This window comes from Salarias fasciatus, chromosome 19 (assembly GCF_902148845.1).
Source record: "Salarias fasciatus chromosome 19, fSalaFa1.1, whole genome shotgun sequence".
Lineage (NCBI taxonomy): Eukaryota > Metazoa > Chordata > Actinopteri > Blenniiformes > Blenniidae > Salarias > Salarias fasciatus.
Genome location: NC_043763.1, coordinates 243332 through 258128, shown reverse-complemented (window position 1 = coordinate 258128; position 14797 = coordinate 243332). Strand labels below are relative to the sequence as shown.

General features: G+C 45.2%; 2 protein-coding genes across 3 annotated transcripts in view; one reads left to right on the top strand and one right to left on the bottom strand.

Moving 5' to 3' along the window:
• The first annotated feature begins 6419 nt into the window (after positions 1–6419).
• On the top strand, positions 6420–13108 carry lamtor3 (late endosomal/lysosomal adaptor, MAPK and MTOR activator 3). The gene is made up of 7 exons (XM_030117378.1): positions 6420–6530; positions 7321–7352; positions 7493–7527; positions 7603–7661; positions 10750–10883; positions 12453–12516; positions 12927–13108. The coding sequence occupies exons 2-7, from the start codon at positions 7344–7346 to the stop codon at positions 12998–13000; spliced, it is 375 nt and encodes a 124-aa protein (XP_029973238.1). The 5' UTR covers positions 6420–6530; positions 7321–7343; the 3' UTR covers positions 13001–13108.
• Positions 13017–14797, bottom strand: part of dapp1 (dual adaptor of phosphotyrosine and 3-phosphoinositides) — a 25380-nt gene continuing 23599 nt past the window's right edge. For both annotated transcript variants that reach the window (XM_030117376.1, XM_030117377.1), the window contains one exon: positions 13017–13884. In XM_030117376.1, the coding sequence (XP_029973236.1) occupies positions 13861–13884 (24 nt within the window). In that variant the 3' untranslated portion in view covers positions 13017–13860. The remainder of the gene's footprint in view (positions 13885–14797) is intronic.

Below are 14797 nucleotides of genomic sequence, written 5' to 3'. Positions count from 1 at the left end.
ACCGCGCCCAGCGCCGTGGCCGTGGCGGGGGGCCCCCGACCCAGCGGCCCAGCCTCCAGGCCCGGTCGGGCTTTGGCGGCGGGCGACGCGGATCACACCGCCGGCCGCCCCCGCCTCTCCGACCGGCTCCCCGGCGACCCGCAGCAGGACCGAGACGCGCCGTCTCAGCCAGCGGCCCCACGGAGCGGCCCGCTCCGGGCGGCGCACCGAGTCGGTTCCGGAGGCGGACCCCCGGGACCCCGGTGCGGCGCGCCACCCCCAGCGGCGGGCCTGGCGGCGAGCACAGAGTTTCTCACACCCTCCGGGGCCAGACCCAGATCGCGGGGCCAGCGTGAGGGTGAGGTTCACTTTCAGCGGTGCTTCCGCCTCTCCCGGGCCCAGTTTGACGAGCTTCTGGCCCGCATCAGCGCTCAGAGTGCTCGTCTGTGACTGGATGACGCGCGCGTTGACGCTTACAAAGTTCAATTTTCTGAACTTCAGGCGTTGACGCCTGCAACGCGTGACGCGCGTGGCCAACGCTCGAAACGCTCGGAAAGTGACGCTTGAAAAGCGCCTGGCGCGCGTTAGGTCCGTTGAAGCTCGTCCACCAGAGACTTTGGATGTAAAAGCAACGTCCCTGACGCTAGCAACGCGTCCAGTGTGAACGCACCATTACTCAGTGCTTGATTTGTAAATCATACCGGAACATACAGAAAACAGTGCTGAAAAAAACAAAAAAACAAAACAGAAAACAGTGCTGAAAACAAAATGCCTACATACCATGCTGTGGGACTTACAAGCCTAAATTTCAAATAGGTATAAATGTTCTGGCAATTATTTACCATTATTATTATAATTTTTATTATCGGGCAGGGGTCCGCAACTTGATTTGGCATCAGGACAATGTTTGTTTGGGGGTTTTTTTTTGCGACTGTCAGCTACAACTCCCTCTGTCCTGAGAGCAACACAATGATCCCTGAACAACAAGATGAAGATAAAACAACAGAACAGTAAACAGCCAGGCTACACCCAGAAACTAAACCTACCAGAACAATGTTTCCCTCGTTCTCTCCAAGCCGCCGCTACGCCGCTCACATCCTTCCTCTCAGAACTGAACTGTCCTCAATAACAACTTTTCTCGTTCTGTCCCAGACGCTCAGCGTTAAAATCTTCTTTCCACCGTCTCAGAAGTTGAGACGCGTCCTGTCAACTGATGCTGGAGCATGAAGGAATCGTTCAAAGCCAGCTTCTTTGTCGGTGGCTAACAGCTAAGCTAACAGCTGACTGAGACACTTTTATGAAGTGTCCCTGAAAGCAGCAGGAGCTGCACAGAGCTCTTACAATGGATCACGCAAATCTTCTATAGTTATTTCAAATGTGGCACGGCAGCCTGATAAGTGTTGTCACCATATTTAACAGTCCAGAACAGCCCACATCAGGCCATGTCCGGATTCTCCTCCTCCTCCCTGTTTCGGCTCAGGGTCACTTGCGTTATATATATCGCGTTCCCCTTCCTTCTTTTTAAAAATGACAGTAAATTTAACGGTCTTTTAGACATGTTTCAGTAGCCCTTTGCTTGCTCTCTTCATGAATAATCTCAGATGAGACAACTTCCTGTCAGAGGCGGGTTTCATTCACTGCGTCAGCAGATCTGCAGCTCTTTTAAATGACTTTTATTTTTTTAACTTTTAATTGTATTAAACAATGTTAAATTAGTAACATTTTTCTGTGAATTAATATATTAGAATATTTATTATTTTATGTAATTAACGTGATTTATGAGCACAGAGATGGATACTTGGGGAGCTGAACTCTCCCACAGGCATCTTCCCATGCTTTTCTTAATGTTCTCTCCTCAGGAGAGCTGTGGATGCTCACCACACTTCCTTTAATTCCCTTGTTTTCAAATTACATCCTAAAGCGACTTAATGTGGCATTTTTTCAGTTATAGCTGACAACAGACGTACTTTGTGAGTGGTTTGTGGCTTTGCTCGGTGAACAGACGTCATCACTGACGTCATCACTCCCAGAATGCATTGCGCAGCCAAAACATGGCCGCAACCATGTAAACACTAATCTTATAAACGAGTGACATTTTATAACTTGCGCATTATGTTTATACTTTTCTAACAGCGTATTTTAAGTGTAAACATCAGTGACAGCATTTGTAGAGCTGATAGACGTTTTAATCGGGGTTCGCTTTAAAGAAACTCCCCCCATTTCTCGCTTCTCCCTCATATGGGGCAACACCTTTTTTTTGAGCAGGGAGAGCAGATGGCGGTATTAAACTCTGGGCAAGAAATGGTGTGCAAAAAATAGAGGATCTGTACATTGATGGTCATCTTCTGACATTTGATCAGATATGTCAGAGATATTGTATTCCTAAAAAAACATTTTTTTTTTGAATATTTACAATTGAAACACTTCCTATCATCAAAATAATAATAAGCAGTAACATCTGAACCACCATTATCACACATTGAAAATCTTGTAGTTCTCAATCAAAATGGAAGGAAACAGATTTCTCTAATTATTTTTTAATTTTTTTTTTTTTATTTGTATAATTCAATTATTGTGATTCTTTTCTTCAATGTTTGTTAAATATGTAAAATCAATAAAGATATTGTTGAAAAAAAGAAAACCCTACCAAATGTTGGCATGTTAACAGACATGATGCACTGGAACTAAAATACAGGGAAAAGTTAAACATGCCAGAGATAACGTGTACAACACGTTACTTTTTCCCATCAAGTGCAAATCAAGTCATGAGACCTGTAGCTTCTGTCTTCTGTATAATGCCGCCCTCTGCAGGTGTGAAGAGGTTCGACACCCTCAGTGTTCAGAGCGACAGCAGAAAGCCAGCCCACGGCTTGGCCTTTTGGCCTTACAGGTCGAATATAACGTTGGTGAAAGCAGACTCCCTGGTTGAAACATCCAGTATTTTTCATCTAACAGTGCAGCTCCAATGCGTCCGTCGGTGCAATCGCTGCTTATTACATCTCTTTTCTTCTTCCTGTCTGTTTCAGAAGAGGATTTGAGAAATCTAGCTCTTTTTTTGCTGGATTTTCTTGTGGTATCTTCTGTGTGAGTGTTGGTTAGTGTGTTTACTGTTTGACTATGTTTTGGTGCCTGTAGGCACAGATTAATGATGCATAAAGGTGTCATTTTATTGTGATTAATATGGAAAATATCAGAGGTGGGATCAAGTCGCTGTTTTGTAAGTCACAAGTAAGTCTCAAGTCTTTGCCCTCAAGTCCCGAGTCAAGTCTCAAGTGGAGACTGAAAAGTCTCAAGTCCCACACTTTCAGTTTCGAGTCTTTTCAAGTCACTTTAACAACAAAGTAATGGCACAAATTAATTTAGACAGTTCACATATGCTTTTGAAATCTACAGTATATTCATTAGAGCAAACTCACTGTGTGTGTGTGTGTGTGTGTGTGTGTGTGTGTGTTTGGTGTTTGAGAGAGTGAAACATAACAAATACATGAACAGGGTTCTGTATCTTCTGTTATATAAAGAAACTTCTCAACCAAGGGTGGTGTTTGCTGTGGTGTGTGAGGAGAACCGACCAGAGGATCAGTCAGTGGGGTGCCGGATGGGCAGGATGGGCAGGTTCACTTTATATTGTCCTACAGTATCCTGTGCCCACAAGGGGAAAACAACAAACTGCACTGCAGCAGAGCACAGAGGGTGTCAGTGGCCACGTTTACCTGGGGTTTTTAATTCAGAGTTAGTTCATTACAAATTACATTAATTAGTTTCATGTTTACATGGGAAAAACAAAGGATTGTAGCTCCATGCTGGAGCTTGGAGCGTTCTGACTGGACAGGGGAGGATGTGACGTATTTACATCTACTGGAAGCAACCAGATCCCGGTGTCGGAGCTTTTTCTCTTTCTTTCTTGATTAACTTTGGAGCTACAGCTGTAAAAATATCTGTGCAGATATGCTTCAATACGTTCACTCTTTTCATGATATATTTCTACTGAGGCTCTGGTTAAATAAACTGTGTCCGGAAGTGGGCCGCCATCTTGGAATATTTCATCATCGCGAGGGAACGAGCGTGTGCAGAATGAGTGGAATAAAGTCATGTCTAATTTACATATTAGACATATTAAAGCCACTCTGGAATGAGAGTAAACCAGCAGGTTAATTCCAAATAAAGATTTCATGGTCATTTTAAAGCATTTTTTTTTTTTTCATGATTTAAAAGTCCCACAGTCATAACCACCACCACCACCCACCCCGCTAAACGCTTGTGCTGCTCCAGTACAGGGCACAACAAACGCTAGGACCTGCTCGGACACTGTTCTCAACTCTGCTTGAACAAGGAGGCTCAGCGTCGGCTTCGTCCAGCTGTCCTGTGTGGAGGGGGGGCGCAGGCAGCACAGACACGGCCACAGACTGGAAACGGGGAGAGAGGAATTAGAGGAACACAAACAGCAGCTGAACGTGTTCCTATGACAGCGACTCACTGCGGCGAAAAGACAGTCCGGCGCCGAGCGGCACCACCGGCAGGCTAAACAGGGAGGAGAACAGGCCACTCTGCCACAGGTGAAGCTCATCAGCTGATTGAACTGGACCAGCCACTCCGCCCACACACACACACACACACACACACACACACACACACACACACACACACACACACACACACACACACACACACACACACACAGTTGGGTTTCCCACTCTTGTGGGGACCTTCCATTGACTCTCATTCAGGTCTAACTCCTTACCCTAACCTAACCCACACCAGAACAAAGCGTAGCCCTGAAGAAATGTTTTTGCACTTTTACTTTTTTCAGTAACAACAACATGGTCAAGAAAACACTGTTTCTCCTCATGGGGACCCAAGAAATGTCCCCACGAGGCACATCGTGCAGGTTTATACGAAAACCCGGACGCACACACGCACGCACATGCACGCACGCACGCACGCACGCACACACACACACACACACACACACACACACACACACACACACACACACACACACACACACACACACACACCTATTAATCCTATTGCACATCACATGTTCTAAGAAAGAGAGACAGAGAGAGAGAGAGAGAGAGAGCTGCAGAGCATTCATTAATATACGTTTCCTTTTAGATGTGTTTGGGTGAAAACAGCAAGTCATTTCGAGTCAAAGGGCTCAAGTCCAGGTGTCTACATCCTGAGCCATGGGATCAAGTTCTACTTCCAACTTATGAACAGCTGCCCATCGGTCTCATTGTCCGCTCTGGTTCCAAGACTTACCTTGGGATCCGGGCGTTCGACGAGATCTGCTGCGAACAACCTCCTGCCTATACCATGTTACAGGAATAATTATGGGCAAAGATCCTTTTTTTCTGAGCTCACCGGGGCCTGGAATGGGATTCCGCTGAATATAAGAACCATTCAAACACCTGGCCTATTTAAAAAAACTCTAATAAAGCACTTGGCAGCCAGCCATCACTGCGACCACTAGTGACGGGGGCCACAGGCCCTCTCCAGTGTGACCTCCCCCATTTGTATGTCTGACTTTTGCTGTGCTGTTGCTGTGTGTCTGTCTGTTTGTCTTTTGTGTTGCTGCAGAGCAGGAACCTGCTGAAAACCAGCATTTGCTGAGTCAGGCCAGATTTTGTTTTATTCTTTTCCTGTTGGAATAAATAAATGAAAATGAAAATGAAGTCTCCAGTCTCTACTGGTTAAGCACAAGTCAAGTTGCAAGTCTTTTAAAAAAATTTCAAGTTGAGTCGAAAATCATCAAATTAAATGACTCGCGTCCGAGTCATGTAACTGGAGTTACCCCTCTGAAAAAAATATGTTTTTGTTGTACACTTGATAATGATGACAAGTCTCTATTATGAGTTTCTTCACTTTATTTCATGACATATTTTCATTTTAAACATGACAGTAACTTGTGAGATGGTGCAGTATAATAAATCAATGTATTATGCCTTGATTAGTCCCACAAGGGGTCTATATACTGTAGTGTGAAGACATTAGAGAACTCACGTTAATTCATTTTAATTTGACATAAACTCACTGAAGATTATGAAGATATATATATATATATATATATATATATATATATATATATATATATATATATATATATACACACACACACACACACACACATATATCTTCATTTTTCCATTTTCCATCTGTAGTTTCTCCTTTATACTGCACTTTATGTCATGAATATAAGCACAATAAGTGTATGTTTGTAATAACTGTGTATTTATTCTTGTTTACATCCTCACAAAGTGCAATAAAAAAGCTGTGACATACTATTTGAAGCAGTCGATGTCCTCATTCAAGATGGCGCACACTGTGACGCGCTGCAGTCCTCCTCATCCAATATGGCGCTCATCGTGTCGCGCTGCAGTCCATCTGGAGCTATAGCTCTTCTCCGCCAGATGGCGCACTGTCCATTGAAGCAGCGGAAACAAACGTCACGTGTGGTCACGCGGCTCAGGTCATGTGACCGGTTGTGCTGGCCTGGAGCTTCGTCGCTACTCTCGGATGTCTGAAGCTCGGTTTGGAAAGTTTTATTGAAGGTAAGTCCTGTCTGGAAACTTTTGTTGAGCTGAAGACGCTTTAAAGATCCGCCGTCCTGCTCTGAAACCTGCTGCCGGCGCTCCCGGCCGAGCTGCTTCTGCTCAGCCCAGCCCGAGTCGAACATTCCTCAGCTTCACAAACATTTAAACTGTCCCACTAATGAGGTCTGTGTGCCACAGTTCATCTGTAGTGACAGGCGAACAGATTAACAATGATTATTTATGGGAATATTCAGCACATTAAAGTCAGTGTGGCGCTGTTGACATGCTGTCAGGTATGTTGAAAAACCTTCCACTCCCTAAGATGGACACTTACTGGTTACTTACTGAATATGGTGTATTGAATGATAAAGTATCATATTGCAATGATTGAACTGATCAACTGTAAATGTCCAGTTGTCAAAATAAGGTTGCCAGAGAACAACAAAAAAAGACAGCAATTCAAAAGACCCGAATGGCCAAAACCCTCAAACCGCTGGATGAGGTAAAAGGAAAATAACCAAGCTGGCTCTGATAGAAATTCTCAATCAATAGATTAACTGAAAATACATATTGGAGCGAAAACAGCTCAATAAATGTCAACTGTTTTAAATGTGTTTTTTATGAAACTTCTTAGACTTGCATTTCTTTGTATTTGCAGCATGTAAACTTTAGCAGTTTCATTTTACTCATTTTAAAGGGTCACACTGTTTTATATGGTGAAGAGAAGAGCAGATTGTCTCTGACATGCAGCACACTACACCCTCCAACACAACACCTGAAGTATGACGTGTGTGTTTTCTGTCCGCAGTGATTCTGTGGATTACCTCCAGCATGGCCGATGTGAGTACAGCACACTTCTGCCTGGACTCCAGTGGTGGACTGTCAGCTGTCTGTACTGTACCCAGGGGGCGCCGTGGTTCTGTGGTGTTTATTGGGTATTGGCAGCTTGTGTGTGTAATGTGTCCCATGTTTGTGTGCAGGATTTGAAGCGTTACCTGTATAAACAGCTCCAGAGGTGTGTATGAAACAGCTCATTCCAGGTGTGTAGCAGTGTTCAGACTGTCACACTGACTCGTCTGTTGTTGTCCAGCGTTGAAGGTCTGCATGCTGTGGTGGTGACAGACCGAGACGGCGTTCCTGTCATCAAAGGTAAGAGGGAGCCCTCTGTCTGCTCTGCTGTCTCACTGAGCGGCTGTCTGCACTTCCTGTTCCTGACTGACTGCTGAGAGGAAGACTTCCTGTTCCTGACTGACTGCTGAGAGGAAGACTTCCTGTTCCTGACTGACTGCTGAGAGGAAGACTTCCTGTTCCTGACTGACTGCTGAGAGGAAGACTTCCTGTTCCTGACTGACTGCTGAGAGGAAGACTTCCTGTTCCTGACTGACTGCCGAGAGGAAGACTTCCTTTTCAGTGGAGCCTAACTAGTCCCACTCCGATCCAATACTGTAACTTTTTAAACTTTGTCAGGAGTGTTTGGATTGTGATGAAGAAGTTTTTCGCCGAAGTCCCTTCCCCGGCCTTGCTCTGCAGAGTTCCAGTAGCTCTGAGCAGTTAGCTTCTGGGTTGTGTGTGGAGTCAGTGCAGTGAAGGTGGTCTGCAGATGGGCTGGGTGCCGGCGCCTTCTGGTGCCATCTCACTTTGTGATTGGCTGAACTGTTTGGAGGATGACGTTCGAGGTTGTGTTTGGTCCGGACAAAATACGGCAGTAGTATCGCGGTCACAGGATTGGGTAACTGCAAAATAAAAGCAGTGCACGTTCAGTCCATGTGTGAGGTAAAATTAGAAAATACGTTAATCTTGTGCTTTCTGATTGACCTTATGCGGGCCAGACGTGGGCCGTGAAACGCCCAGGTCTGCTCTCGCCTCTGTGGAAGTGGGCGGGGCGGAGTGGGTGGGGCGCCAGCTCGGCCCCGCCCACTGGCTTTGTAATGAAACAAATCCAATCTTGATTCTGCATTTTCTGGTTGGATGATCGCTCACAGCGACTTGAACATAGAAATACCGTATTGGCCCAAATATAAGACCATGTTTTTTTCCAGAAACTGCATCCTCAAAAGTGGGGTGGTGTTATAATCGCGGACTTACGGTAGATGGTCAATACGCATCCGCGCCGCTAGATGGAGCCAAAGTATCACTGAGCAGAGAGCGAGTGGAGCGATGAAATGAGATCAAATGATCTGATGAAAAATGGCGGATCATCTGGAACAAAGGGGCTGAACGCTGGACAACTGAGCAAACAACAGAGGAGAAGTTATGATACCAACTTTAAACTGATGGTGATCAACGCAGCAGAGTCATCAAACTACTGCCAAGCCGCCAGGAGGTCTGGTGGAGCAGAGCCTCGTTCTTATTGGAGAGCACAGAAAAAACACTACAGATGCTAACGCTATGAGAAAAGCTTTCCGTGGTCCTGAGAGACGCTTCAGAGAGACTGATAGAAGGGAGAGTCAGTGGCGGATTTAACAAATTTGGGGCCCAAGGCAAAGGCAGGAATGGGGCCCTCTGAAATGAGAAGACAACACACACGCCATTGTGATACTCACTAGTTGCTCATCTCCACACGTCGACAGCTGACCCTCTGAAACAGGTGTCGACGTCGCCGTTACACTTGCTGGTTGTTGTGGATATTGTATTTTATTTTGATTCATACTAAGTTTGAACATGATAAATACCATGAACAGTAAAGCCTCAGTTGCAACATCTGTCTCATTAAAACCATCTGCACATGGGCGCCACACACACACACACACACACACACACACACACATTTTTTGCCAGGGGTATTTTTTTCTCCACCTCACACAAATCCTCCACGTGTAGCCATTGTAACCCCGGTTATTTTCAGTAGCAATTAGCATTCCGACGCTCCTGAACGCACCATCCGCTGATTACAGAGACGCACTCAGACGTTCACGAGGATTAAAAACATTAAAACAACGTGCGGCTGCTCTAAATGTGCTCTGTTCCACTGGAACAGTTACTTGGGGTCGAGTTGGTCGGGGTCGAGTTGGCTTGGGGCCGGCGAGGTCAGGGACAGCTTGGCTTGGGGTCGTGGTGGGTTGCTGCTGCTGGAGCCGCTGCCAAAGTGAAGCATGTCGTCACTTTGGGGCATTTTGAGAGCAGCTTTCTGCTTTCCTCCTTTTTCCTCCTTTTTCCTCCTTTTTTCAGCACCGCTGGGGGAGCTTCTTTTCATCGTCTTTTTCTTTTCTGTTCTTTTCTCTTCTCTGCTCTTCTCTTGTCTTCGCGCCGTTTGTTTTCGTATGTTTTGCTGCTCTTCCTGGATCCTCTCTGCACATGCGCAGTGAGATGGACTGATCCAATGTCGTGGAGACTGAAGGGGGGCCCGAGACACACATAATACAATAAGCATTCTGCTGGCATTTTAGCGACAGGATTTCAATCAAAACATAATTAATGTGTACAAATAAGTAATAACTGTATTCACCATAAGTGTATGAGGAGTTTTATGGGGCCCCCAGGAACTTGGGGCCCTAAGCAACTGCCTAGTTTTGCCTAATGGTAAGTCCGCCCCTGGGTTGAGTGAACACGTCTCTGAGAAACGGAAAGACGGAATGTCCACCACCAGAGCCTGATTCAGCTGAAGGACCTGGACAGTTATTTACATCATTGATGCAGTTTTGACCCCTTGAGGTTCTTATTTGTTGCTTATTGTTTCTTATTTTGAGAAAGAGAATATATTTTTTATTCAATACTGTAGTAATATATCTTCATGTTATATCTCGTGAAATGTTATCTCAGTTGTGAGTTTTTGAGTTTATAATAATTGTAGAGTAAAAAGTTGTTTTATGAGTGACCTTACTGTCTTCAGCATTTTTTTTTTTTTCACAAAATGATCTTTGAAAAATAGGGGTCGTGTTATAATCGGAGTCGTCTTTTATTCGGGCCAATACGGTATCTTCATCTCAACACACGTCCTGCAGCACCAGGGAAATGCCATGTGAACATGTGACCAGGAAAAGCATGATTTTCATTGGAGTGGGTCTTTAAACTGAGAGATGTCATGGAAATAAGAATAAAGTGTAATAACAGATGTGAATAAAGTGGAGAAATGTTCCAAAAAATGCTAAATAGAGTGTGTGTGGGTAATTGGTTGGAAAAGGTAAAGTATCCACTTTCCTCTGCTGCCTTCTGCGTCCCTCAGTCTGAGCTGCAGACGCTGTGCTGAGGTGGAATCAGGGCCTCCAGCCCTTCATTGTCTGACCTTTTGTTCCTGCAGTTGCCAACGACAACGCTCCAGTTCACGCCCTCAGACCTGGCTTCCTGTCCACCTTCGCCTTGGCCACAGATCAAGGCAGTAAACTGGGCCTGTCCAAGAACAAGAGCATCATCTGCTACTACAACACCTACCAGGTCAGAGGTCAGGGGGCAGAGCTGCCGGTCCGTCTGCTCACTCCTCCTCATATCTTCTTCTCCAGTCCACCACTGTTCAGGCCTGTTTCAAACCTCTCAGATCACTAATTGGATTTAGCCAGTTTTACTTTGTTTTACTAGTTTTAACCATTTGAGCCATTAAACTGAAAATACTCAAAACACTGAAAAAAGCCCTGAATCCTCCGTCGTCGTTCACCTACTCACACGTGAGCAGAAACACTGCTGACGACCACAGCAGACCAGAGATAGGGCTCTCTGTGTGGATACTGCACCGCACGGTGGCCTTACAGGGGAACTACAACCTACAGGTCACTTCCTTTTCCTGTTGCACATCTGCTTGTGCAACTTTTCTGAAAGAAGAACAAACCATTTCAAGTTGGGAGTCACAGGTGTAGGTTCAGAGAAGTCATGTCTTTCATGGCGGATTGTTAGAAACTAAGGGTGTGTGATATGATGAGAACCTCCCCGTGTCCTTTAAAAAGTGATTTTCTTCCAAAAAAATCAGTTAAAATTCTGCCTGCTGAGCAGAACATGCAACCAGAACAGCCGCTTTTGTTTAATTTTAACATATGCATGCAAGAGACTTAGTTACATTCCAAAGTAGAGACTAAATGAGGAAACATTCAGGTTCTCTCTCTCTTACCCCTTTCCCACTGGCCAAAAAACCCGTTTAAACCCGCTAAGTCGTGGCAGTGGGAAAGGTTTTGACCCGGGATTTCGACCCGGGTGGTTCACCCTGCAATCGACCCGGTAAATTCCCGGGTCAGTTTCTACCGGCTTTCAGTGGGAGGGACACATCCGGGAACTTACATGATGACGTCGACGTTGTGGCTAAGTTAGCGCGCTAGTTGTTGTTTCTGGACACAGCGTGAGATTTCCTTCGTCAACATGACCCAGCAGTGGCAAGATAGCGAGACCAGAGAGCTTCCCCTGATCCGTGGGGAGGAGGAGATCCGTCTACAGGTAACAGGGACTGTGTTCCGCTGCATTGTTTACTTTCGCTTTGCTCCGTCGCGCTGATGATGTCATCAACGAGGGACACCATCAGTGCGGGAAAACGCAGCGACGCTTCTCGCCAGCAGGCGGTGGGGGAGGAGTCTAAAAAGGCGATAGTTAGCGGGTCGCAGACACGGGTCGACCTGCTAGCTGCAGTGGGAGAGGGGGATCTGACACAGTGTCTGTTCTGGATCCAGAAGACCCTCTAATGAGGGGACAACCTCTGGAGACAGTGTCCTAATATGCTCATATGTAAAGTTGCACATCGTCAAAACATTTATGATACTATGGTCGGCGATATATACGGCACACCTCTATTAGAAACTAATAAAACACACGGTACTGGGACATTCCCCATTCTGACATGGAGCCTTAACTGATGAGGTGTGTGTGTGTGTGTGTGTGTGTGTGTGTGTGTGTGTGTGTGTGTGTGTGTGTGTGTGTGGTGTGTGTGTGTGTGTGTGTGTGTGTGTGTGTGTGTGTGTGTGTGTGTGTGTGTGTGTGTGTGTGTGTGTGTGTGTGTGTGTGTGTGTGTGTTTCTCTGTTCCACAGATTGTGCAGTTCAACCGGTTGCCGCTGGTCATTAGCTTTATTGCTAGCAGCACCGCTAACACAGGTAAGCCTGCAGTGATCACCTGACATCATGACTGTTGCTGAAGTCGGCGTGTTGTGATCATTTTCAGTGAAATGCTTCAGACACAGTCAGAGGCTCAGTTCAGCTTTATTTATGAAGTGCCAATTACAACATAGTCATTTCTAGACTCCTCTACAGAGCAGACCCAACAGCTCTCACCTGGATTCAGCTCAGGTCACAGTAGCTGCTCATTCATGCTCCATGCCGGATGTCAAACAGAACAGCTGCATGCTTGGGGCAAACATTTAATCAGTGTTTTCCCAGTTCAGGAAGAGACACGTTAGTGAACAACCCATGTTTTGACTGATCCGGCCCTTCGGCTCACTTTTTAATGTGATGTAGGTTTATTTTCCGTCTCCATGGCTTTGAATTAAAGTCTTCTGTGTCCTCAGGTCTCATCATGAGTCTGGAGAAGGATCTGGCTCCTCTAATAGAGGATCTGAGGCAGGTGGTGGAGGTCACATAGTCTGGAGTCCCACCCAGTGTGTCCTGCCACCCTCTCAGGGAGTCTGTTCTCTCCTGTTCCAATCTTTCTCTGTGGAAATCTAAATAAAGTGTCATCTTCAACCCCTCAGCTGTTTGTCTGTGTGCGGTGGAATGGCTGGGTGAATCTTTTTGTCCCTGCATGTTGTGGCCTCATTGCAGAAGCAGCTGGTTCGACATTGCTCATACGTGACTCTGTTGTAACTCAGCTCAGTTCCTTCTGGCTTCTCTCCTCAGTCCACAATATTTCCAGTTTCTTCTAATTCTGAATGGTGAGTTCAATACTCACTGTCGATAATACTGGAGGTGTAATCCTGTCACATGGATGAGCTGAACCAGAAGTTGTTTGACAAGCGTCTCGCTCAACTTGTTCCTGATGAAGAACTGACCTCCAGGAGTCACTGTGACGTCGGAAGCTGAGCTGAAGGGGAACAGACCAGGATCTGTTCAGGGAAACCACTGTGCATGTGGTGAATGGTCTGATACCTGCTCAGTCAGGTCGCCTTGACAGGAACTACAAAGGTGGAGATGCAGCCACTGAAGCAGACGGATACAACACAAGAGGATCTTCTGATCGACTCAGCATTACAAACCCTACGTCTCTCAATAATTCAACAAATGACCTGCCAAACATTCTACCTTCAAAAATAAAACCATCTGGAAAGGGTTAACATAAAATTCTATCGTTTCACACTTAGAACACTAAAGCACTGAAGTTTTCACATAACAGTTTCTACACTAGCCACATAGCAAAACCTAGATTACTGATTCTGAATAACTATGTCTGGATTCTTGGTCTTCAGAGGGAACATGCTTCTTGCTTCAGTTCTTCGGGGTCAGATATCATCTACCCATCCTGGTCTGTGACTAGAGAGAAAAACAGTGCCACTTGTAAAGAAGGTCATTAAAATAAACTCAGTATTTGTTACGTTTAAAAAAAAAAAAAAACTTCCTGTTCACAAACCACAGCACCTCAATTTTCTTGAAAGTCAATCAGATGAGTCTAATTTTAACAAAATTATTCTATGTCTCATCATTGGGTTGCTTATTATAAACATCCCAATTTGCATTACGGGGAAAATATGGAAATTAAATTTTATGCTGATATTGTAACACGGTTGAAATTCAGAGACTTTTATCTATTAAACTCTCAGTTTCCAAGCCCCAAGAACTGTGATGAAGATTCAAAGTGTTTCTGCTTTAAAACAGGGTGGGGCACACAAAGAGAGATAAAAGAAAAATTAGTATTTTCTACAGAAATAATTGATTCTTTTTCTTCTTCGGGTCAGTTACAGAATAGGCCAGTAACTTTTATCTGATACTGAGATGGACCACTACAAACACTGTTCGGTCAAAAATGGGCAAAAAATGTGGAACTGTATTTTGAAACAGTCACCAACTCATCTTCTACATTTGCAAAATCACGACTATCAACTCTGTATTGACTCTACAGCTCCTCTATAGCGGCTCTACAGTCTATAGTGACTCATTCTGTAAGTGTATTGTTCCATTCTATCCGGTACATATACGAGGGTGGACCCAAAAGAATCCGGAATTTGACTGTAACTTTTTATTTCTGACATTTCAAAATAAAACACCACCGTCGCCTTCAGAATAATCTCCATCTGCATTACTGCAGCGCTCCAGCCGTGTCTCCCACTTCACCAATGCGTCGTCAGACCCGTGTGTAATTGTGCCATTCAGGGCCGGCTGTGATTTTTCTGTCCCCTCCTCCACATCTGCAAACCGCTGTCCCTTCAGCTGCTTCTTCAACCTGGGG